The sequence below is a fragment of the Lissotriton helveticus genome, chromosome 10 (genome assembly GCF_964261635.1).
Source record: "Lissotriton helveticus chromosome 10, aLisHel1.1, whole genome shotgun sequence".
Taxonomy (NCBI): domain Eukaryota; kingdom Metazoa; phylum Chordata; class Amphibia; order Caudata; family Salamandridae; genus Lissotriton; species Lissotriton helveticus.
Genome location: NC_136071.1, coordinates 279,765,950 through 279,792,181, shown reverse-complemented (window position 1 = coordinate 279,792,181; position 26,232 = coordinate 279,765,950). Strand labels below are relative to the sequence as shown.

The 26,232-nt window shown below is 42.9% G+C and overlaps 1 protein-coding gene across 1 annotated transcript in view; it reads right to left on the bottom strand.

The window, feature by feature from the left end:
* Positions 1-253: 253 nt before the first annotated feature.
* Positions 254-26,232, bottom strand: part of KLHL40 (kelch like family member 40) — a 45,036-nt gene continuing 19,057 nt past the window's right edge. The window contains exons 3-6 of the mRNA XM_078665311.1: positions 13,062-13,169; positions 11,914-12,099; positions 6,955-7,101; positions 254-2,045 (exon numbers count right to left, since the gene is read on the bottom strand). Coding sequence (XP_078521437.1) covers positions 1,934-2,045; positions 6,955-7,101; positions 11,914-12,099; positions 13,062-13,169 — 553 coding nt within the window. The 3' untranslated portion in view covers positions 254-1,933. The remainder of the gene's footprint in view (positions 2,046-6,954; positions 7,102-11,913; positions 12,100-13,061; positions 13,170-26,232) is intronic.

Below are 26,232 nucleotides of genomic sequence, written 5' to 3'. Positions count from 1 at the left end.
TGGATAAGTGCAAATAGTGTTTGCTGTTTGGATTTTGGGTAGATCCAGGTTTGTGCACCTAGAATACACACTGTATGTGTTGTGTTATTACACCCTGAGCCACATGATAGCACCAGTCTTCCAGCTGACCCTACTAAACAGAAGACCTTAAAGCTTGTATTCCTATATCTTAAGATGATTCCTGAAGGATTCTATCAACAAGAGAAAGACGTTCGCTATTTTTTACATAACCAGTGAGGACCCAGAGGCTAAAAAGGGTGTTCATTTTATTTTATTTGGAGACAAAAACATGACTTTTTGATTTGCTGAACATATAATGAAACAGATCATATGTTTTTTTATTTTTAAGTGACCTCTATGAAAGCACAAAAAATCAGCATATGTTACTTTATTTGAACGCATACACAGCTTACTTCTGCAGAATCCTCTGAAAAAAAAATAGACGATAGCCTGCGGGCAGAAGTCACTTGCCCTATAAAGGTCCAAAGCTTAAAAAAAATGGAAACTAAAAAAAATGTAAAAACACATAAAAAAGTGTGAAAGTTTGTAGAATGTTTTCAGAAGTTTTTATGAGTAACCTCTATTCAGTGCCAATTAGGATCTGTATCATGAATGACTTCCCTGATGCCCCGCACTGGTTTTTATCAGAGTGCAGTTTAAAATGTAAAGATTTAACTCTGAATTTCTCTGAGTAAATGTAAATTCCGATAGGGCAGCTCGGAAATACAGAGACTGCCGCCACTTTCCGTCTCCGAACCGTGCTAACTGCTTTATGCAGTACCTCAGAGATATTCTGAGTTAAATGTATGTGCTCAGGGCTCGAGTCGGGGTACCACGCGGGTGGACGGCGTCCCCCCACTTATTTTACCGGGGGGGACGCCATCCCCCCTGCCAAACAGCTGGCCTTCACTCTTTGGCCTCTCTAAGACAAGGAGCTCAGCACCTTTCGTGACGTCACTTCCTATCGTGACGTCACTCCGGTGACAGCGTCCCCCAACTTCTTTTTTACGACGTGTGCCCTGTATGTGCTTTAGAAACTGAAGTCACTTAAAACAGATGAGCACTTGTGCTCTGTGCGAGCGAGCGCACACTTTCCTAACACGACCCCAATACGAACAACACAAAGGAAGGACAACTTCATCTGCATGCCAGATGATGTCCGCAGGGCCGGCTTTAGGGCAATGCGGCCGGTACGACCGCACTGGGCGCTGACCTGTGGAGGGGGTACTGACTTCAGGGGGGACGCTATGTTTAGCAATAACTTATGATTAAAGAGATGAGGGGCACTTTTGCTCGTTGGTAGTGAGAGAATCCGAGGAGGCAGTCATGGGGTGTGGGGGCGCCAATAATGATTGTTGAACTGGATGCCACCAGCGCTAAAGCCGGCCCTGAAAGTCCGCTCTGAACTAGGCCTATCTTTACTCTTTAATTTTAAATTCATGACTGCTGTAGAAATAACTGTGATTTTTTTATACATTAGGGCAGCCACTTTATGCATACACGAAGTGGGAAAAATGTAGAAGAGAGGTATCCAGGTGAGAATAAATAAATGCAACACAAATGTAGCACTTTTACGTATGTTTTTCTCAGCATGGCTTTGGCCATGTTTGGGGCGTAACAATCAGATCATACCTAGGTTTGTTTTATTAGGTTTTCATACATAAATATAGCTATATGGGATGCCGAACATTGCAGGGTGGTGGTGGTGAGTTGGAAGCTGGTGTGGGGGGGTCGACAATTAGTGGCCTCATCCATCTTTAGTCAGGCCAGCCTTGATTTGAAGTTAAAAGGAAATAAATTAAAAGTCAAAACCTTTGGGGGTGAAAAGAGCCACGTTACATTAAATTCTGCACTTGTAAAAAAAACCAAGAAGGAATGCCTTCTGCATTCACCAAGTCACTAAACACGGACAGCATATGTCCTCTTTTTGCTGTTAAATCTTGGTAAGTCGTAACGTGTTCAGCCGGACTGGCAGGAAGGTGGCCCCGGAGGCGTAGCGGATCTCTCTCAGCATGCCTTCCCACTTCTTTGTGTCTTCGTTGTATCTGCAAAGAAAGCGCAAAGTAAGTCACAGTGTCCATGAAAGCTTGTGTTAGCTCTGTAGTGGTTCCCGATCAGTACATGTAACACATCCACGGTTTGGCGCGTAAGAGGCAGTGCGACTGAAATTATGTAATTCTGCGACTACAGCGTCTTTCATTTACTCCGCTTGCCAGTAAATTCACAAAGTGCTGCATAATGTGTAGAATTCAACTAGTAAACATGTTGGCCCATATTTATGACGCATTTGCGTTATTCTTGCGATACGCAAGCTGACGCAAGGACAACGCAAAGGCTTCAGTAATATTTACAAAGCCACACAAGGCCTGATTTGAGGGGCTTTGCGTGGCTTTGTACAGAAAGGTAAGGCAAGGCAGCTGCCTGCACTGTGTTATATTACATTTTAACTTGGGAGTCATTCCATGGGTGGAACACGCATCCACCCATAGATTTTCATGCATTCCCAGATTAACTAAGACTTGTAAACCAGGGAATACATCGCAATGCTACGCCTTCTCAAGGGAGATGTAACAAGAAATATTTGTATTTCTCCTTGTTATTTCCTCTTGAGTCTTCCTTCACAAAAACAATCCTGCCTGTCACCCATCCATCCTTGCACTATGATGCAAGGAGCCTGCATTTATTGTAAGCTGCACACATTGCACCAGCACAAGGAGAGAGCAGATTGCTCTATGTCTTTGTAAAAACAGAACATTTCTGCTCTCCCCCTGAAACACATTGCAGTGCAGCAATCTTGCTTGCTGGCCTGCGTTGTGTGAAAGTTTAGTAAATGTGCCCCATTGTTTCTAATTTAAATACATCAAAAGTTACTAAAATAAAATCTGATGTGTTGCCGCTCAGTGGAAGACGTTTTGGCAAAGTTAACTGGTCCCCTGTGAGATGTCCATTCTTATATTCAGGTCTTAAACATGTCAAATAGGAGGAAATGTTTACCCACATGAGAAAATAGTGAAAGATTGTGCAATGTGTTGAGTTATGCCACATAACTTGACTTTTCCTGCTGCATAATTTATTCAACCCTGCTGTATAATCTGGACCTCTTCTACCATAATTCCCAGTGGATCTGGTCATAGAATAGGGGTCACTAATGCAATTCAAATATAAGGCAACTCGAGCTTTTTCTCTGCCAAGGTTGACAAAATGAGGACCACATCTTTAGACCAAACTCTTAGTGCATTGGCTTCGTGAAATATGAGGGGATTTCACCATGTAGGGGGTGAGGGGGACTTCAGCTTTCCAGTATATTGGGTGGGTCCTTCCTTCATGTCTAGTTGAATTGGTCCATCTTGGTTAGGTAGAATACGGCAGAGGGGAGGGAGCGAGCAGCACTGATCTGAAAGGTGGGGGATAAGCATAGCGTATGCTGGAAATAGAATGGTAGGAGGCTCACATGTCAATTGGAGTGGGGTTCAGGATACACAGGAAACAAATGGCATGAGTTCGGAGTGGAGGTTAAAACATCAGAGGACGTATTTCACATTACGGCATATTTTCCTTGTTTGCATCAAGTGCACCTTTTGTGTAAACAAGGAGAGTGTGATGTAATATACTGAATGTGTTGCCCCAGGGCAGCTGCAAAGTTGTGCTGCCCAGGGGGCAGTGCATTCAAGTGAAATACAGAGTGTTTCACTGTGCAGGTGGCAACCTGCCTGCACTTTTAAGAGGGATATGCGATCTTGCAGCTAGGTGTAGTGAGTGACTGCACCCACCTGCAAGGGGATGTCTGAGGCGTTCAAGGGACCCCCTACAGAGGGCTGCCATCAGGGGGACACTGACAGTGTGCCACATTTTAGGTGGCACACTGATAGTGCGCCTCCTGAGAGCTTTTATACCTCTGCGCCCACATCTATAATATGGTGCGGGTGCAGGGCAAAGAGATTCCCTCATTTGTATAGGGCCACACCCCTATGCCAATGAAGGAACGCCCTCTGATAAGAGCACTGGTGCTATATGTGTGCCAGCACTACCTGTATTGCAGAAGGGGCTGAACAAGTGTCTGGGGTCCCTTCTATAATGCCAAAGTACCCTGGGGCACGCAAAGCGGGCGCAAATGCCTGTTGGGCCCCCGGGGCACTTTGTATAATGCGGCCCCTGGTGTCCCAACGACCAACCATGTGGTATTTATTTTAAAACGTTACTGGCCACACCTGCAACCATAATACAACATAATACTAATAGACCCCACGTGTCCTTCTGACTAGAGTTTCTGAGATATATTGCTTAATTAATACACCACCGTGGTTTCACTGCTCTTTTTTTTCACTGCATGTGTATGACTGGTAATTAAATATAAAAAAATATTTTGTTTTTTTTATTTGAACACCCAGTTGTAAGTCTTAGTTTTAAAAGAGATATTTAAATATTTAACTTATTTTTTCAAACAACTGTCCTGGATATTTATGCGGACCGGGGAGATGTTCACCTTTGAGAAAGCCTCTGACACCCTGATGTCTCTCGCCATGTATACTGACCAGTACTTCCTGCTTCTGAGGCGGGACTTCCTATAATAACATTTCGAAGGCCTTCAAGAAGCTTCTCCTTCTCCTGCCTTCCATGGGATTGGACAGGATATGGCAATAGAGGGAATTCCTGCAGATGTTGTCCTTGAGCCTCCAGTCAAGATATTTAAAGTCAGGTTTGATGAACTGTCTGAGGAGTGACATCCGACAATACTAGATTCCTGTTCGAAATATTGACAAAGGCACTACGAGAAGCGGTTCTATGATGTTTGGGACCAGTTGGAATGTTTCTGTTATTAGGACATGGTACTTGATTGTCTAAGTTTCCACTAATTGAAAGGAATGTGAAGGTCATGTATATTCTTTCAACTCTCCTAAAAGGCCTTTCTTCGTCACACTAATGTATACTCCATTGAGAAATATTTGCTACTTTCTTGTACATTTTTGGGAATTTTCCGGTAAATCACTCCTTGCTGCTGCCCAAAGCAGGTAACTATGCATTTTTCTAAATTTCATGCCCAAACATGTATAACAAAGAAACCATTATAAATGCTAAAATTCTCTGAAGCTCTCTGTACCAATGGGAGACCTAACCTGAGGTAAGCCCTAGGCGAGGGAGAACAAAGAGTGAAAAGGTAGAAAAGAATTGGATACCAACTTGTCTGGAAGAATTTAATGTTCCCATGATAAACCGGTGATCCACAGACAGCTTTACAAATATTCCACACAATGTAATGGAACAGGGCAACTTGCCCTGTGCATTGCTTGAAAGGGAGACGACACTTATATGCTATGTCTACTAAGACATGATGCACTTCTGCTCTCCTAGAGTTGGCACACCGTGTGCTGGCTCGCACCAATTCAGGAGCACTTACAGCCAGTACTGGTTTTGTGCAGGAAGTAATACCTTCCTGCACAAAGACAATCCTAAGAGGCATATTCCTCTTTCTGTGTGTTCTGCTGATTGCAGCTTTCATGAAAGGAGGAAGTAACAAGGAGAAATAAAGGTATTCAGATTGGTAATCACATAATTTGGTGCAAACTCAGGTTTATGAGCCTTTGTAAACCTGGGTTTGCGTCAAAATATATGTTGGATGCACCGGAATGCCCATGCTTCACCCATGTAACGCCTACCTGACGCAAAGTAATGCAAGGCATTGCTATGAGCTGTGTTGTGTTACTTTCTATTTACTAAACCAGGCAAAGACTAGCAAATTGACTTTTCGTGGCTTAGTAAATGCCAAAATGGAATTTGCACCTGGGCTGCTCCCCAAAAGTGACACAACCCTGGTGCAAAAGCTTAGTATATCTGGGGCACGGAGTGGTGATTCAGGCAGTTTCAGTCTGGGCACATCTATGGTGTACGTGGCATGTAAGGATGAACCATGTTTAATACGAATATTTAGCTGACACAGTTGAGGAACAAAATGAAAGTCTTTTTAATATTTTAATTTGAAAAAAGACGGTAGGATGCAAGAGCATTAGCGCAACCTCCAACATGCCTCCGGTATTAAAATGCAGAGGGACTGAGTAATTTATCTGCTGTTTATTGACGCTGGTATTTATATGACTGGAAGGTATTTGCTGGTTGATAGGGTTAAAATGCCTCCAAGCTTTTGTTAAAATTCCAAATTTACATTTTCAAGGATGATTGTGTTTGTGTCTTGATAATTGTGATGGTATACAGACTCATTTGAACTGCTGCCTTGAAACTGCCCCCCGCTTCTCCCTTACCAGAAAACATGGTGTGGCAGAAGCAGATGGAGAACATATCTAGGGGCACAGGGTGCACAAGAGGGCAGTGGGGTGTAAGGCAAGACCCCATAATACACAAAAAAACAAAACTCTGAAGAAGGAAAAGCGGGCCCACCAACTGTATCACAAGAAAAGCACAGAGGCCGCCTACATTCACAATGTTGAACTTGGCTTTAAAACTGGGTAGTACTCCATCCCCATTCTGTGGCGTAACACAAAATGATGCCCTCCCTTTAAAATATGAAGAGGGGCCCTTGGGATCATATATATATATCATTAGCTTTGGGCTGAATGTGGGCCCCCTGGGGTTGCCCCTGCCCCCCGGCACCGCAGGGGTGTGCCTACACCCCTTTCCTCATTGAAATTGCCATTTCCCATAAAACCTGAAAAAAAGCCCTCATAAGTTTGACACATGGACACACATAAAAATATGAGGATGGTGAGGATAAGGGAATACATGCACAATAAGGGCCGAAGTCAATGTAAGACAGCCATTGGCGTAATAAATGCGTCTGTGGATTTCCCAGCGTATAAAGTCCTAGAACCAATTGAGACCATGTTCAATAATCAGGCAATCAACAATTAAATGTGAGAGCTGGGCTCCTCGTGTCATGTGAAACATAGAGCACAAGACATTTTAGCCACTGCCAGTAACATGTTGTTCTGTACAATAGCTTACCTCCAGATATCTGTCATTTCCGTTGGAACCAATTCCCCTTCTTCGTTTTCAATGGTAGCAAACCCGCCGATGGCGTAAAGCGTGCCCTTCATGCTGACAAGGCTGAGGGAACTGCGCTCTTGGGGGAACTCGGGGAATGCTTCCCACCTGGTGAAAGAAGTTTGCACATGTTACGCATATCTAGCACAGCAGCCATTTTACAGATATCTTTCTTGGTATGTGTCAATCCTGAGTCAAGTGTGTCAAATTAGCCTAACATGGAAGGGATGTGGGGCCTTTTGCTTGAATTTCACATTGAGAAAAGTTGGACTAAATCCTTACTGTAGCAACAAAAGGGACCCACTTCTAAAGGACTCACCTTAGACCCTACAACCCCTCAGAAAATCTCTTCCATAACAGATTGAGTTCATTGTCCCTGCTCTCCGCTCTACAGAGCTGTTGTGCTAGTTTACTGATCTTACAGCTGCCAGGTAGATGTTTTCTGTGAGAACACACTGTCCATTTTTCGCTAAGTTGAAGAGTGGAATAGAAACAAGAAATTTGACTGTTATTTGCGAGAATACGTCTCTTTCCATGAAGAGGTTAAGTACAGCTAAGAGTACCCAACCCATGGCTAAGAAACTACCAACTTGTAACAGACAGCGCCATACCAGAAGTCAAGACACCATTAAGCTGCTGACTAAAAGCTGCAAGAAGGCAACAACCAGAAGACAGGTATTCATCATTCACGTACCCAGGATAGGGAACAGCAACCTCATTGTCATAAGAACGTCTTAGACCCCCTGAAATACAGGAAAAACCTAAGACACATCTTTTCAAGAAACACTATACCCAAACTCACTACAACCTAATAGCCAGATCCCACCAGTATATATTTGTTTCACTCCTTTGACACCCAGCCGTGTTAAGAGCCCATTGCTTCCCAGCTAGGTTTATTATATATAAATATCTATACATAGTCCATATTCTGTCTCCTTCTCTGAGACTCTCACTTAGCCACCTTCACCTCGGTTTCCTGCTTTCACGAAAGCCTAGAGTCTCAACAGTGCCTGCTACAAGTTATTCTGAGGAAAAGGCAGACTGGCCTTGAATTTAAACTGGATATTCATCCAGCAGGCCAATGCCTCTAAAAGGTCAGAAGAGTTGGCGTAGAGTCAGTCACACTGACTCTTCTCAAGCCCTGACAGCCTTTCAGAGTCAATGTCCTGCAAGTGAGAGCTGTGTATTACTTTGTGGACCATTTCAATGCTGCTACAAGGCCTTTACACCTGAACCAATAGCCGGGCACTATATACCTCTTCCCAGTCAGCACACAATAGAAATGTCACATGAAGGTGGACTTGCACTTTTGCAAAGATATGTAGGCTCAGATTTACAAAACAATAACGCAACGAAGCACAGCAATTAAAGTTCCTGTGTTGCCTTATGTGAACGGGAGACTGAAAACAGCGCTATACTACTAAGATATAGAACTCTTTTGCTTTTTTTCCTGAGCTGGCGCACGTTTGACTGACATGCGCCAACAAAAGGCAACCTTGCGTCATAATGCTAGGGTGTCTGCGTTGTGGTAATTATTGTTGTTGTACAGGAAGGGGTCCCTTCTAGTAAAAAAAAAATATATGCTTTAACGCATTTTCCACTCCATATGTGTATTGTATAATGCATCACACATGCACAGAGGGAAAAACAAGGAGAAATGAAAACATTGCTCCGCTCTAAGTTTAACTCAAGGAGGCGTAGGATTTGGATGCAAATCCCTGACTAAAACTCTTTGGGCCACATTTACAATAGAATGGCGCAGCGTGGTGTTGCAAGCAATTTTGCAGTGCTTCGCTACGTCATTCAATCAATCAATCAAAATCATCTTTATTCGGTTTTCGAAGAACACCATAAAAGAACAATAAAAACATTTTTTCCGATTAAAATACAATAAAAAAATTTAAAAGATTGATTTACACATTAGTTACATTCATTTAGACATAATAATCACTCAGTATTGAGATTAGAACGATGATTAATACAGAATTTTAAAAAGGAAGCGATCGATTTGGCATACATTTCATTTTCCAGCATTTGCAAAGCTAGGAAGGCTGGACGGAATGTTCGAAGTCCCATAATCTTTATTATTGGAATTATTCAATGAGTACGGGGAGCTGCAAAGAATTTGCAAAAAAAATACTGTGTGAATATTACTTTGAATGGAAACCGAATCACAGGGACAGGGTGAAAGATGAGTCGACCAGTCATTTTATTTTGGAAATGAGATAAGCCTGTAAAAATTGTCCAGTCTATATCTAGTCAATAGGAATTTTTCAAAATGGTTCAGATCGTATTTTAAATATGGCTGTAACGAGAAGGTGGTTTGAATAGACAGTAGGTGTTTGACTGAATTTTTACCAGCTTCTTGAACCAATCTGAGGTCTCTCATGTGTGACAAACATGACCTTTTTAATTCTTTTTTTGGAATTTTGGAAATCGTAATTGGGTCAGAAAAAAAGCTTGGGATGCCCAGATCGTTGAAAAACAATTTTACGTATTCCAACCATCTTATTTTGTGTGATTTATCTAATGACATACAATCCTCAATGAGGGCTCTAGTTAGGAGGCATTGGTTGTTAGTCCAGATACGCCTCCACATCATTATAGGTTGGATTTTTAAGATGTCCGTGATGTAGTCCATGCCTAGTTCTAGGTGACACCCGTATGTCGTTGTACTTCTGGGGACTGAGAGGAGATAACGAAGAAAAGAGTTCTCGACTCTCTGTAAGTCATCTGTATTTGAATATCCCCATACACCCACGCCGTAACTGGCAACGCTAATACATTTTGCCTGAAATATATTTCACATTTCCTCGGGTGCTCTCTTCCCAAGTTTTTGGGAAAAAGCAGTTAGCGCTGCTGTGGCCCTAAGGAAGGATAGTTTCCTTGTGTCAATGGCTTTTGACCATGTTAATTTGCTATTAACCAGGATTTCTAGATAAGGATAAGAAGTCGTCGTATCTAGGACAGAATTATTAATTTATATATACTTTTTTTTGCTCTTTTTCCTTAGCCCCCACAGTCATAGTAAAAGTTTTCTTTATATTTACTTTTAAGTTCAGAGAGGACATGTACTCACAGTATCTGTCCACCGATCGCTGAAGTTGGACAGGGGTTCTTGCCAAGATGACAGCGTCGTCGGCATACAATAATGCCGGTATTGGACGACGCTGAATGGCAGGCAGGTCTTTACTGTCTCTCACCATTTCTTGTTCAAGGCTGTTGGTATACAAAATAAAAAGGAAGGGGGCCAGGACGCACACCAGCCTGACCCCCCTCTGTACCTTGAATGACTTGGTGAGGTCTCCATCTAACCCAAATCTGACCCTTGCTGTTGCGTTGGAGTAAAGTTCTCTTAAAAAATTAACCAGTGCGGGTTCAACTCCCATATCCATAATTTTTGCCCAAAGTTTTGAGTGGCTTACGCAGTTGAATGCTGCACTATGGTCTACGTAGACCATGTACAGTGGCCCACCTTTTCCCGACACATATTTTTCCATTAACAAAGTAAGGTTTAATACTTGGCCGACTGTCCCAAGTCCTTCCCTGAAACCATATTGCAAGTCTGAGACTATGCTGTTTACTTCTGCCCAACATTGGAGGCGTTCCAGAAGGATACGCCCTGCTATCTTGCCAAGTGTATCCAAAAGCGATATGGGCCGATAACACCCTAGGTTACTACGGTCACCTTTTTTAAAAATAGGTACCAAAATCGATGATGACCACGATTCAACTAGTCCTGCCTGGGTGGTCGCTTCGAGTACTCTTGTCAAAACAGGGGACCATAAATCCAATTCGAGCTTGAATAGGTCTACTCGGACCCCGTCCGGACCTGGGGCTTTTCCAGATTTTGACTTTTTGAGAGCTTTGATGATTTCATTATGTTCAAAGCTTATCTGAATGGGATAAGTTGGTTGTAAGGAGTTATCAGCCGGATGCAGTGTAAGTTCTTCATCTTGTTTAAAGATGTTTGAAAAGTGGTCCACCCAAGCATCGGGATCTACTGCTACTTCTAATTTTGGGAGTTCCTTCTCTACACAGAGCTACGTCATTCTAAAAGTGCAGGAATGCACAGTATTTACTAAAATACGCTGCATCCCTGTAATGACCCCTGCATCAGAGATTAAAAAAAACAGCCTAGTGCCAATGCTGGCACCCTTGCGTCATGTTGCATGGGTGCCTTCAATCCAGGGATGATTGATTTTGTGCAGGAAGGAACACCTTTCTGCACAAACTCAATCAATGGAAGCGATTTCCTCCTTCTATGTGTGCTGCAGAAAAAAGGAGGAGAAATAAGGATATTTCCCTTTGTTGCGCCTACCTAACGACACCCCTGGGGTGGCATTCGAATCTGACGGATTCCCAGGTTTGTGATTCCTAGTAAATCTGGGAATGCTTCAGATTTCATGGGTGTTGCATGGGAACACCCACAGCAACACCCATGGAACACCCCTTTCACGCAGTGTTCTGCGTTAAAGGGGCACATATATATAAGGCCAGGAAAAACCACGTAAGGTGGCTTTGCGTGGACTTGTAAATGTGCTGTGGCACATTGCGCCACCGGAGAGTCAAAAAAGTGATGCTCCAGCGGCGCAAAAGTGCTGCTAGTGCCTCGTAAATGAGGCCCTTAGTAGATAGGGATTTGCATCGAACCCCATTGATGGTTTCCTGGGAACACCCATGGAACGCCCCTTTGACCAAAATAATGCAAGGCAGAGCATTGTGCAGCTTTATGTTACTTTTGATTACACTCGAATGCAAATCGTGATTCGCATTATATTATAAATCCAACTCTAAACTATGCATTGGGTTTGCATTGAAAAATTAACACAAACCCAACACAATGTTTGTAAATCTGGGCCCAAATCTCTGAATAAATACACAGATATAGCTCTATAGTTTGCTGCAGGGTGTACCTACTTATTGGTTGCAATGTTGTAGGACTCGACCGTGCCTGTGAGGCCTGTGTCCGTGACGCCAGCTGCCACGATGATCTTGCCCTGGTGCAGGGTAGCACCGAAGAGAGAGCGGGCGGTTTTCATGGGTGCCAGCTCTTTCCACTCAAACTTCTTTGGGTTGTAGACGTACATCTTCTTTAAGCATTTCCTGAGCAGGGAGAGTAAAATTCAGTTAAGGTCACACGTGAAACAAACCCATTACTGCCTTCACATATACTGCACCAGTCACTTCATCCAATGCGACTATTCTCACTCTTCCTATGGCTAGTCACAAGCCTAAGATCCACACTTGCTGCTGTCATCTCCATTAAATCTGCTTTCATGGTGCACATTGAAAGCAGAAAGCAAAAAATACTTGAAAAAAACCCAATAAGAGGCACTTTACAATATCTACGAATGACGTCAATGCATGAATTATGAGTGCAGTAACAACCTTTATGATTGTCATCCCACCCCCTTGAATAGCTTAACAAATACAATGGCTGACTTCTCACCACACATGGAAGCCTTTGCAAAGCTGATGAATGTCCCCCTGCCTTCTTATGACAGTATTACAACTCAGAACGCCCCTGGTAGTCTTAACAACCCATAACAATGTTGTCACAACCAGTAACATTCCCTTCTTAATACAACAAACACATTTATATCTCTAGTAAGTAAATAAGTGACTTTATAGATCAATAATAAAAACGTTGAATAAACATGTATTATGGTAAAAAAACTGTTTGGCTTATAAGTCCAAAAAATCCACATTCAGATACATAAAAGGTCATAGAAAAATCTTTTTTTTCTACAAATATCCACCTCTGTCAAGTCCACGTTAAAATGTAAACTTATCAATGCAGTCAATTGTCCGAGTTAAAGTGTTTTCGGTCAATGCAGAATTCAGCATTGTGCCCAGTGTTAATAGGACCAGGGTCATGTACGGTGTAAAACTACTGATGAAAGTACCATTTATATCCAAGTCATTCCTTCTTCTTGACTCTCAGTTCCCATGATGATACAATAGGACTTTACGCACTCTAGCTTTCACCCAACCCATGCACCACTCCCAACATTTTTGCTGCTCTGAACTTACTGACGTATATCAGAGAGAAAGGTTGTACTCACTTGTCAGCTCCTTTCCCACCAATGACGTAGACCAGATCATCTTGTGAAATTACCGCATGTCCGTAGACCTCGTAAGGAATGGGGTCTGACTCTCCCCATTTAAAGGACCTGTGTGTGCGATCAGGAAAAATTCACAAAAGATTAACTTAGTATGCGTATCAAAGCTGCTGTGTCAGCAATAAGTGACGACGAAGATGCATTACTGCCATTCCAAGTATATTAGAGACCAACAACATTACACAGCTCAGCTGGTGAGGGAGTTTGTGTTTTGCATGAAAGGTGCGGAAGTGCCAACATGGGTCCACTCCTCCACAACTCCCTCCACATCCCACCAAATGTATCTTTTAATGGATACTATGACTAGCAGTCAGTCAATCAGTCAGATGTTTCTGCTGCAGAAGATCATGTCCTAAAAGTATTGTGTATATGTTTTTAATGTTTTTATCATATTTTTTGTAGTGTACTTTTATGATTTTAATTAACTGAATAAAGTGATTTTGACTGATAACTCGATACTGTGACTGATTATCTGCTTCAACTTGACACATTTTGTGGCCAGCTCAAGTTGTTTTGAGTTTGTCTACTGCTCTTGTTATATAATCGTTATGAGTGAATTAGTTTCATATTGTCAAATGTGGATATACTTGGTGATACAGTCATCAAATGTCTTTGTTCCATTAGATTGCAGTTTATAAGTTTGCCGTAGAATTTCCTTATACTCTCTAAACATATTTACAAAATAGTCACAAACTGAAAGCCATATCAGTGAATATGCTCCAATTTATTTTCACAAAACAGTACACAACATTGTGTTTCATCTCATCAGTATTAGATTTATCCCTTTGAGGTCTGGGAAAGAGACAGCTTTCTGCTAGACCAAACAAAAAAAACACAATGTTCAAAAGAGTGGTGATAGGTCAGCCTTCTTCAGCCATTACTTACCTGAAATGTTAACTTTTTGGAACAGCCCACACTATAGATATGCGCTATTTGCACTAACAATGATTAACATGTGGCTTTATACTTACAAATTTCACAAGAGGAAAAGAAGTTCCTCGCCCGCCACGACCTCAGAGCTCCAAAGCAGCACTCCGCAGAGCTTCTGTGTGGCACAGAGATAATGAGACCAGAGATACTTGGTATTGCTGCCGCACTCTGAGACAACCAGCTGGATAGTGCTCAGCACTGGAAGCATCGGCAGCATTCTCTGGTGCAGACCACTGCTGAGGCTGTACTAGAATCGCTGAACCGGGAAGCGGCTGGTGAGGCCAGAGGCACTGGTATGGCTTCTGCACACTGAAGGTGACTGCAGCTGTAGGTGGCCTGCTATGAAGTAATTTCATCCCACAAAATGATATTGACTCTCCAGGCTCAAAACAGGATATTCCAGAAGGCAGGGCTTCTTACTGGACCATGCATCTCCACCACACCTTGATCTGCTGTAGCCCCCGCATTCAACCAGCCTGATAGGCACATCAAGGGACGGAACAAAACTTCTCAGATAGGGCAGTCCTTCCTGCTGAAGTGTGTGACTATCCCCTTTGACTGTTTGGACCTCTCCCTTTTGGTAGCTTATTCATACCTGAAGGGACAGAATGAAGGGCACACCTTTCCTCATAAGAAGGCTCTTACTGCTACAGTATGTAGTTGTTTAAAATGGGGTCTCTAGTTGGCAATCGTTTGCACCTCTGTACAAGTAGGGACCCTTGCTTCTAGTCAGAGCAAGGGAGTTACACCCTTAGACAACCCCTGCTCACCCCCTTGGGAGCTTCACAGGCTTATCTCAGAGGCAGTGTGTAAAGTATTTGTGCACATATACAGTAACACAGTGAAAACACTACAAATGGACACCACACCAGTTAAGAAAAATAGGAAATCGATATCTAAACCAAAAAAGGATCACAACGACAAAAATCCACAATACATATATCAAGATATCATCAAAAATAGGTTATTCACAAAAATAAAGCTTGTAGCAACAAATAGCTCCACCTGGGGCTATTACGACGTTGTGACCGATGAAAATCCCAAAGTACTGCCCCGACCGCAAGGGGTGCTGCATTGGGCTCGGAGTCACATGGTCCCCAAAGAACAGAACCTTGGCAAGCGATGAAAGCAAAGACTGTGCACAGCATCGGGGAAGGGATGCTTAATTGGCGCAGAGCATCATCGGTTTCTTACGACCACAGGGAAGGTGAGGCATCAGTTCCTTACTGGGATAAAGGGGAGGTGAGGCGTTGGTTTCTTACTGTTGCTGGGGAGGTGACGTCGCTGTTGCGTAGAGGTGTTGGTTCCTTACAAAAATGCAAGGGGTCGATGGATTTGGGAGGTCACCCATGTTGGGTATTGGCTGCGTGATGAAGCACTGGCGTCAGTGAGGTTAGGGCTTTGGCGTGAGTCAGGCGGTGCATCGTGAGCATTACGAGTGGTACCCTTGGCTCCGGTGCAGGTAGCAGACTCGGTGACAGCATCAGAGTTGGTAGGGTGTGGCTTCGGAAGGCATTGGGGCTGCGGTGCAAGTCAGGGAGGTGCTTTGTGCACTTCACAAGCGGGGTCCACATCGTTGTTGCAGGTTGCAGCGAAGGTCAATGGTGTCGATGTTGCTATTTCCCCCTTGAACGCTGTCAGTCGAACAGACGAGCAAGAAACGCTGAGGTGGACGAAAAGACCAACGGAAACCCAACTCTCTCATATTGAAAGACATTTTCAAAACAGAAAAGGAGTTACAAGAAACCAAAGAGGTGATACACGCCCAGGAGCAGGAAACCAGTCCAAGCCACCCGATGATATGCACTAAAGTCCTACACAGATTTTCTCAGCCGTGACGAAGACCTACTGAAAATCCTCTCGGTCCCTACACGAAGGTCGAAATGCGTCAGCACCCCCTACACTGAGGCCAAGGGCTTCACTGTTTGAAATTTCCCAGATACCAAAACGACTCTCAATTAAGCTGGATGGAGACAGCCTACACATGTTTTTGATTTTGACAGGTTCTCTCTGACCTCTTCACCTTGGACCAAGGAATTCTTTTGTATAGAGGTCGTAGATATTAAAGAGATCCAATACTTTGGAAATATAGTAGGACTACTACCTAAGTGATTTAGACTAAGATAAATGAATTCAATGTAATATATGTTTTGTCTCCCTGTCACTGTATATAGTAAAATATTCTTGTTGCTGTGAAAAAGAAAACAAAAGCAAAAACCAGTAAAAAAAATTGTTACTGATAAAATCACACTGTGAGTTTTGGTGCACGTATGATGGCTTTAATGTGTGTTACTGATAATCAAAATGTGTTAAATGTACTTAACTAACCAAACTTACCCACAGATAAAAGATAATCTGGGGTTGAAAATATATTGTAGCAATCATGGTCGAAGAGGTATCTGTTTTTTGTCTTGCTATTTCTCTCTGTGGCAGCTGAAACAGCAGTTCCAGGTGCAAGAGGACAGAGTAAACAAAGTCTTTGTGTCCCTGAGACTTTAGAACAGGAGGCAAGCTCTACATTAAGCCCTTAGAGATCTTCTTCAAGCAGGATACACAGCACAGTTCAATCTTTGTCCTCTCCTTGCCAGAAACAGCCACTGCGCGCCAATCCCACACAGCACACAGCAAAGCACAGGGGCAGTACTTCTTCTTCAGCTTTCCCAGCTGGAAACACCAATCCATAAACACTAGTTACAAAGGGAGCACTTGCACTTTAGCACTGATCAGCAGTGGCAAAGCGCCCAAAGTATCTAGACCAGCAAAAACGAAATCCAGCACACAGCAATAATAAAGGAGGCTGAGACAAAAAGACTGGGGAAACCATGCCAAGGATGCCAGGTCTGACAGTAGTCCCACTGGAAATTGATGCATGGGATAACAACCATAGGTCAACCTGGAGAGGAATCGGCCAGGTCTAACCTGCTGGAGTTTGTCTAAGTAAAAAGGCCTGGTATTTTAGAATATCATGCAGCAAAGGTGCAAGAGCACCAATTTTAGCTTATTTCCTTTTCCATACTAATTTAATTATATTCCCATTATATTACTGCATCTCGGTTTTATCTATAACTATGAAAATGTCTTTCTTTGAACTACCTTCTGTGAACAACATGAACGGAAACTGCGGCTACAAATTTCAAATTGATGAAGACCTTTGAGAGCTAGTAATAAATCCCAAATATTTGTTAGGATTTACATAAAATGTGAAGATTATCTTATTGTTGATGTAAACAATGTGAAATTATATAAAAGAAATATTTTCTCGTACAATAAAATCAAAATCATGCGTGAATGCGCTCAAATCACATTACATTTCAATTGAAGAGGAAAACAAAGGAAAATCCTATGAGCAAGAATAATGATATGAGCCGTTCTTCACAAGAAACACTAGTGCTTCTTATACTATAAAATCCAAGCTTTTGACAGTTTCAGCATTATTTTCATGTTTGCAGTTCTAGGCTACTTTTAAAAATGATAAAGGTTTTCAGCCATTTGCCACCTACTCCCACTTACAGCTATTGATATTACATTGTTAGACAGCATTCAACAAACATCTTCAACATTACAGCTCAGATTTACCAAGCCCTTTTGTTGCCATTGTGTCACACAAGGTGACACAAGGCAATGCAGGGGCTTAAGTGATATTTACTAGGCCACAAAAAGCCACCTTGCATGACTCTGTGTGGCTCAGTAAAGCCAGAGGGCTTTATTAACAAGAAAGTAATGCAGCAAGGCACCACAAGCCATTTGGCTGTGCCGCACTGTGTCACTTTCAAAGCACAGGGATGCGTCATATTTACAACAATATGTTGCATCCCTATGACTTCCCCTGTGCTGGCGCACAATTGGCTGCCATGCGCAAATGCTGGCACCTGTGCGCCATAGTGCAAGGGTGCCTGCTTTTTAGGGTAGATTGTTTTTGTGAAGGAAGGGACACCTTCCTGCACAAAAACGATCAGGTGATGTGTTTTCCTCTTTCTATATGTGCTGCAGAATGCAGCACGCATAGAAAGAGGAAAAAACGAGGAGGAATATAAGTATTTCTTCTTGTTGCGCTTCTGACACATTCCCAGGTTTACGAAATGTTATAATTCTGGGAATACAGCAGAATCCATGGGTGTTGCGTAGGAACACCCACAGCAACACCCAGGGCACGCCCCTTTCACGCAACTTAATGATGCTATGTGTTACTGTTGAGTGGCTAGACAAGTAATGGAAGTCTCATGGTCTAAAGTTTACTCTGAATTGTAACAGTGGAGAGATCAGGACCTCCTCAGTCAGGATAAATATCAGTTTGTAAAGCAAAAGCATCCAGTTACTCCTGTATTTTATTTAATACTGAAAACACACAAAAATAAGCATAACCTCCCCAGGACACCTGATTATCTCTGCCATTGGTAGCTGTTTGGAAAATGTGCCCAATAGTCGACCATTTTCTGAACAAGTTTAAGAGCATCCCGTCTCATGCACAAGACACTGGTGATTTTTTACAGAGGGTGTATGATCTTCCCTGGGAGGAAGACTACATCCTGCTTATAGCTGACGTTACTTCACCATATACGAGTATTCGACACAAAGACGGTAAGCGAGCAGTGAGTCATTTTTTGGGCACTAGACCTCTGAAACAATGGCACTATACTAAAATGCTGTTAGCAGTGATTGAGTTGTGTCTGACAAGCAACTTTTTTCAGTTTAATGGTGACGTTTTTCAACAACTATGTGGGACTATGATGGGCACCTGCTTCGCCCTAGCTATGCGAAATGCATATAGACTGATGGGAGGAGCAGGTGGTCCATGCAGAATATCATGTGGAATAGGAGGAACATGTCATCCACTGGAGTCGATTCATTGACAACCTGTTTCTTTTCTGGAAGGAGGAGAGAGGAGAGTGCCAGATCAGTTCTGGGGAGAATTGATGTCAATGACCTCAATTTGCACTTCACCAGTAATCTATGTAAAAGTAAGGTGAACTTTCCTGATCTAACTGTGTATTTGGAATGAAAGCGGCTAGAAACAAAACTGTTTAGTAAACCGATGGCTGGGAACACCTTGCTACATGCAACAAGTTTTCATCCCTGCAATTTAATAGAGAGCAAATCATACAGTTAAAAGCTAGAGGAAGAGAAGGCAGTGAATGCCCTGAGAGTTAGGTTCAAAGCTAGGGGATGTATGGAAGACTGTATTTAGAGGGCCATCTCCAAAGCAAAGTCCAAACCCAGAGAAGTGATTCTTTTTAACAGGAAGGCCAGTCAGAGATAAAATAAACGTTAGTCTTATCACCACCTACAATGCGCAGGAGGTGGCTAACAGAGCTATTATGAACAAATATTGGCACCTTATTAGGAATAATCCAAAAGTCAGGGAGGTAGCCTCGCGCAGGCCAGGCATTACTTTAAGGAGAGCTAGGACCTTGTGGTCAGCAATCCTGAGAGTAATAAAGAGGTTAAAAACACCTGGCTGACAGTGAGAAAAGGGTTTCAAAAGTGCGGGCGGTACAAAGCTTTACATCACGGGAAAAACACAACACAATACATTTCTCCCCTAACATCACGTACTAAATGCATTAAGGGACAGTACAATTGCAAGACTGAGTATGCTATATACATGTTAAAATGCCGATGCCAATTGGCCTATATTGGAAGTACAATACTGCCAGTTCACAAAAGAATTCTACAACATCTTAGATCCATCAAAAATCGAGATCAGGTTTACTGTGTAGCAAGGCACTTTGAGGAATATCACAAGGGGAACACGGATGGATGGTCTTACATATTTTGTGGTAGATGCGGTTCCCAAAAATGTGTGAGGAGGCAACAGGTTAAAGAAGTTGAGGGAGCTAGAGTCAAGATACATTGTTGAATTGAACACCAAGACTCCAGGGGGTCTCAACATTGAAGAGGATTTATACACACATCTATGCTGTGATAGTTGAGGACTGCCTGAAACTCTGAGACAAAAAAGTATTCTGTGAGGGAAAAGTGTGTCCTAGATGAAGTGTTGGAAGGTTAGTTTTTTTGTTGTTGTCAGATCAACAAATACCAGGTGAATGATTTTATGGTGAGGGAACTGCGCTTGGCACTTGATGACTTTGGAAACATGTAGGTCAAAATAGGGCTCTGGGTGAGAGGCAATAAGGGAGATGAAGGTTGGTATACATCAATCAGGCGCATGATATGATTTGTTCACATGAGCTTTATTGTGTTGGTGATCTGGGAGAAATAAAAGAAGAACAAAAATACAAATGAATGGAATGTTTGAGGGAAGGAGCGGCAATCTGTGGTAGCTATATGTATAGACAATTACTACCTCACTGTTTAGGTTTAATAATTGTGCATGAGTAAGGTTTTAAGGATGTTTTATACAATTAGATACATTTCTTAGAATTGTTGGCTTTAATGATAATATTTATTCATTAACTATATATAATTTATTATCTATTGATTCCCATGATGAATTAATTTATACAATATATATAAATATATATATATTTGGTTCAGTATGGCTGTTACTACTGGGACTCTCATTTGCCAAAATGTCATTTTATTGTCTTTTCCAAAGTGAATGAACTTGCCATAGCCTATTTACCCTATATACGGGCACATGGTTGTTATTTTACTTTAAATATGTGAAAAAAATGGCGTCTTGCCATCGGTGAACAAGATTAAAAATCGCCAAAACACATTTGATGTGAGGTCGCAATAAAAAGATACTTCAATCCCGCCTGCATTTGTCGTCTCAGCCTTGGAGGCTTTCAAGGAGGAAGAGACAATATATATATATATATATCAATATATATCATAGTTAGGTCAGCATTTCCATAGGAAATGCCTTTTTGGTATGCAAATAACAATAACTTTTGCGCAGTTTGCAGAATCTTCACAAAAAGTTCTTTTTTGCCTAGTTTGTCCATGGAAAGTTTTGGGATGATCCGTCAAGCGGGTGGCAAGAAAAAGGGGGAGGTCACAAAATGCAAAATACTCATGCATTTTCAATAGACTTTTTTTTAGACAGTTCAGATTTGTCAGGATGCTACATCTTGTAAGTGTGTTTTTGGTGATTTGGTGAAAATTTGTTCTGTAGTTTTTGAGAAATTAAGGTTTCAAAATATTTGCATATCTGGACAGTTGGGTCCAATGGTTTTCCTACAAGAGTCTCACAGGGGCGCCAATTAAAAAATACACCATTCTGATTGGCAAGGGAAGCTTTGCTCCCTTGGGCCAATTTGCTCCCACAGGTGTATTCTCCAGCAGGTGTTAGTGCTCTGAGCACTCTGAAAGGATGCTGTAGGCAGTCATTACAGGCCTTGGAGATTTAGTACCCTGTCTTGAAGTAAAAAAAAAAAATAATAATATAGAGGGGCAGGGTAAGGATACCCCCCCCCCCCCCATTAGGCACTGTGATGGGACCCAGAAGAAACCCCCCCCCCACCACGGGCCAAAATAAAAAAAAATCCGCAATATTTGCAGCGATCTCATGGGACACCTGTGGGATCATGGCAAAGCTTATAAAAAAAAAAAGAAAATGCCACCCTACCATTTTTTAAATATTTTGGGGAGGTGGCGTAATTGGGGGCAATTTGGACCCCGGGGACCCCATCCCTCTGGGGCCAGTCTTTAAAAGAAGAGGGGGGCCCACCTTACCCAAGCCTTTGTAATCCTTGGGGACCCCTTCCCCTGGGGCCAGCTGGTGTTTAAAAGGGGAAAGGCAGCGCTGCCACCATCCCTGAGCCTTTGTAGGCCTTGGGAACCCTATACCAAAATTAAATTTAAAGGGAGGGGGACTTGCTGCTCCCCTCCCTGACCCTTTAGAGGCACTGGGAACTCCATCTCCCGAGGCTGGTTCAGTTGCTGTGTACCGGGGAGCCCATCCCTGGGACACCGTGCTTTCCCTACCTGCTCTAGCGCTGCCATGGAAACGTGTTTGTTCCCGCCTGGCTTGAGGACTTTTAAACTACCCGGCAGGCAGGAGCACACAAACCTTGCATGAGCATGGGCAGAGAAGGCAAATCTGCTCCCAGCTGTCAGGAGATTTAAACATGCTCCCACTGGTGGGAGCAGACTTCTGTTCTGTTTCCGTGCTGGCACTCCTGTGGGCAAAGAAACAGAACAGACATTTATGCAGCTATTTGTGCCTAATTCTTCCGGGCGGAAGCAAATCCGGCTCCCGCACCATATGCGGAGCTGTCGAGGACCACGGGGGCCTTGGGGGCCTTGGGGCCCCACCACGGCTCCTCTAAGGCACCCACCTCTGGCCCCAGGCAAAATCAAAACCACTTTATTCCACTAACGAAAGCCATAAAAGTACACAACAAACAACAATTTTCATACGAAAAATACATAAAATGATGTTAATACATTTAGGGTTCATTAAAATATGCCATTTACAAACAGTAAAAGAATACCGAACAAAGGGGATCACTCATAATTCATAGATCAGGCAACAAATACATCAGTCAAATCTTTTCCTCTATAGCCTAATCATAAATATATATGTTTTTAAACATTTAATAAAAGAAACAATTATATCAATGTATAAAATCAATCAACAATTTAAAATTCCTAACCCCCTTTCTTCCTGTGTCTAACAGCCGCCACCAAAAAGTTTGCAACATTAAAAATCTCCCAGGGATTATTTACCATCTGCAAATATAGTAAGGCAGGTCTAACTTGCACAAAACCCGTCCCCTTTAAAATAGAACTTACAAACTTTCTCCTCATGGAGCTAAAATACTCACAAAACATTATAAAATGCATGGTATCCTATGTGTTCACATGTACAGGGACCTAAATCATTTACCCCACTCCACCCCTGTACAGCTGCTAAAAGACAACAAATGAGATTGAAGCGGAACCTGGTTAGGAGAAAACGGTGAAAAGGTTTTTGTAACAATTGTCAAGTACGGTTCTATCCTTGGGACAGTCTTTACCAGGAAATAGGCTTTCACAGTAGGTTTCATAATCTCCAACGCCTCTCTCTCTACAGACAAAACGTTTAAAAATTGTACTTTAACCCATGCCAAGTCCTCTTTCACTATCTTTTCTGAGGTGGCAAAAAGTGCAGGTCGTCCCAATTTATCCAGCGTTGACTTGACATATTGTATCCATTGGATTTTACTTACATTATCCAGTGCAACACAGTCCCTGGTAATTTCTCTATTCAATGCCTTTTCTGGAATAATCCATGTCTTTAGCCAACATACCACTGGACCCAGCACAATTAGATCCTTAACAAAACCACTACCCAACTCTTGATGAATAGCATAGGTAGGGGTAGAATGGGGAACCGCCAGAAGATATCTCATACATTTATTTTCAACTTGCTGAAGTTCTACTCCAGGTTTGTATCCACAATTCTCAGACCCATACCTTGCTATAGCAATAGTTTTCGACCTATACATTTTAAGCAAAGCTTCGAGAGGCTTTGCTCCTAGTCGGGATACAAAACCTTATATAGCAACTATGGACCTCGACATTACATGTTTTTTAGCCCTTAACTGGGGAGTCCACAAGCCCCTCTCATCGAATAAAACTCCCAAATAGGAGAAAGAGGAAACCCTTGACAGCTCAACCCCTACACAGTAAAAATATTTTAAAATGTTTGGCTTCTGCCCCATTGTCATTGTTTGGTTTTATTGACAATAAGGTCCAAAGATTTCAAAAAGGACCCAAAAGAATCCAGAAGTCTCTGCAGACCAACAGCGGTGCGGGCCAGTAGGACTGCATCATCAGCGTATAGGAGAGCAGGAGTGACCCTGTCTCCTAAACATGGGATATCTAAAGTGGAAGTGCTAAGGGAGGTGTTTAAATTATTTATATAAAGTGTAAAAAGCAAAGGAGCTAGAATACAGCCCATCTTGGCTGACTCTAACACTGGCATAAAGATCCTTATAAAGATCTGCTAAAAAATAGACTAAGCAACGGTCCATCCCCATACCTATCAATATTGCCCATAGCTTAGATGTATTTACTAGATCAAAAGCTGTGGATAGATTCATGAAGGACAGCTGTAATGTACCTTGTTTCGCCACTGTATATTTCCAAAATGAGCAAATTTAAACACTGATCTATAGTGCTTCTACCTATTCTAAAACTGTATTGGCAGTCTGTTAAAATTCCAGTATCATCTAGCCCTTCCGAAAGTTTACTTAAAATAACTCTACCTAAAACCTTAACCACGGAATCAATCAGAGGGTCTATAACAACCTGGATCACCTCTCTGCCTCTTTTTAAAAACTGGAATAATGGTAGAGAGAGACCCAGGCGATGGGGGCCCTTGGGCCTAAGAAGGCTGGGGAAGGGGGTGGCCTGTGGGGTCTCCTCTCCTTTTTAGCTAACTTCATCCCTGCGGTAGGTGGTTCCTGGGGTATAATAAGGTTTGGGATGAGGGGTCCCCATAGCCCCTTCCCTTTTTAATTGGAACTGGCCCCAGAGGATAGGGTCCCCTGGGACTAATGAGGCACGGGAAGGGGGTACTGTGTGCCCCCTCTTCTTAATATAAGTGTTGAATAGTGAGTGCCCCAAGTGGGCACCAGGGGACCAATTTATAATTTAGAGAGCCCCTGGGGTCTGGAGTCCTCAGGGCTACAATAGGCTTTGGGAGGGGTGCCATGTGGCCCCACTCCCATTTTAAATGTAATTTACCCCAGGCAATGGGGTCCCGGAGCTTATTAAGGCTTGGAGAGGGAGGCCACACACCCCCTCTCCTTAATATTATGTTTAGGCCCCGGTGGGTGGAGTCTCCGGGGTCACAATTGGCATTGGGGAGGGTGGCTGTGCATCCTCCCTAACGAATATGGTTTGGACCCAAGAGATGGGATCTCTGTGTCACCTACCTGCTCGAGATCTGGGCCATGTGCCACCTCCCCTTAATGGCCCAGACAGATGCGGTCCCTGAGGCCCCTTCTGGCTCCGGGAGGGGCACCACTTTCCCCTTTCTCTTTACAAATATTGTTTAGCCCTGGTGAATGAGGTCCCTAGCCGGGAAGCACAAGTGAACGCCAGGCACTTGGAAGTCACCTTCTAGGCACGTAAAGACGTCGCAGCATAAGCCGTCATTTTTTATAAGGATGCCTTGAAAGTATTTCAGATTGGAGGGGAGGGGGTGTATTCTTGTGATATTGTTGTGTTGAATTTCAGTTTTTACAGAAATTCATTTTTGGTCACCATTGACGTGCCATTCCTGGCATGAAGGTGGAACAAGCAGGGCTTCAACCACAGCTCTTGACCAGATCTACTTATGACTAAAAGCTGGAACTGTCATCAGTACGCACCACAGAGTGGCCCTGCTAGCCTTCATGGTACGAGTCCACTCGTAAGAGGCCACGGTAACCATCTTGGAAGCTCAGGCGTAAACGTGAAACGTAGCCACAAAACCAAGCTTCAGTATCAGACAGAAACAAGACGTGTGCATCAAGTGCCACATTTACAGGCACTGAATTTTCGCGTTAGTCTTCGGGTGCTTGCACCTGAAGATGCTGTCCCGTCCCAGCCCAGAACCCTGCACAGGACAGGCAGAAGGAGTAAGTGGCACAGGAGAGTAACTCGCCTCGAGCATCAATGAGGCCATACTGGTCCTGGAGTTCTGCTCTGCTGCTGTCAATTAGCTTCGCTCACCTCAAGCTGCAATGAGTGGTTATATGATTAGCCTCGGCCCTTGCCCACCCGGGGGTACATAAAAACCAAGGCGGCACTAGTTTTTTTCTTTTTTCAATTTTGCCATGATTTGCAGATCCACCGCAATGTCGTTACAAAATAAAAAAAATAACATTTTTGGTCCTCGGCTGGGTCACTGTTGGAACCCAGCACCAGAGCTAGGGGGTCAGGGTATTCCTACCCTGCCCCCATATGTTTTTTTGTCCTTTTTTCCTGGGACTCGGCTGTGTTCGAGTCCCAAGATGACTGCCAACACTTCCTGGTTGAAGTGTTGGCGGGCAATCATTTCCCTAGATATCTATATTTCTTTTGCATTTAATAACTCCAAAACTACTGAATGAATTTACATAAAATCACAGAAAGGTCTCTTTCTAGACCAAGAGATCGCTTTCTGCTAAATTTGGTCTAATTCCATTCAGTGGTTCGGGCTTTAGTAGTGTTCAAAATACCCATGGGAAATTGTATGGAGAAAATGCATTTAGGAACCCCCCTTTTTCTCTGTCCCCGCTTGACTGATCATACGAAAACTTTCGAC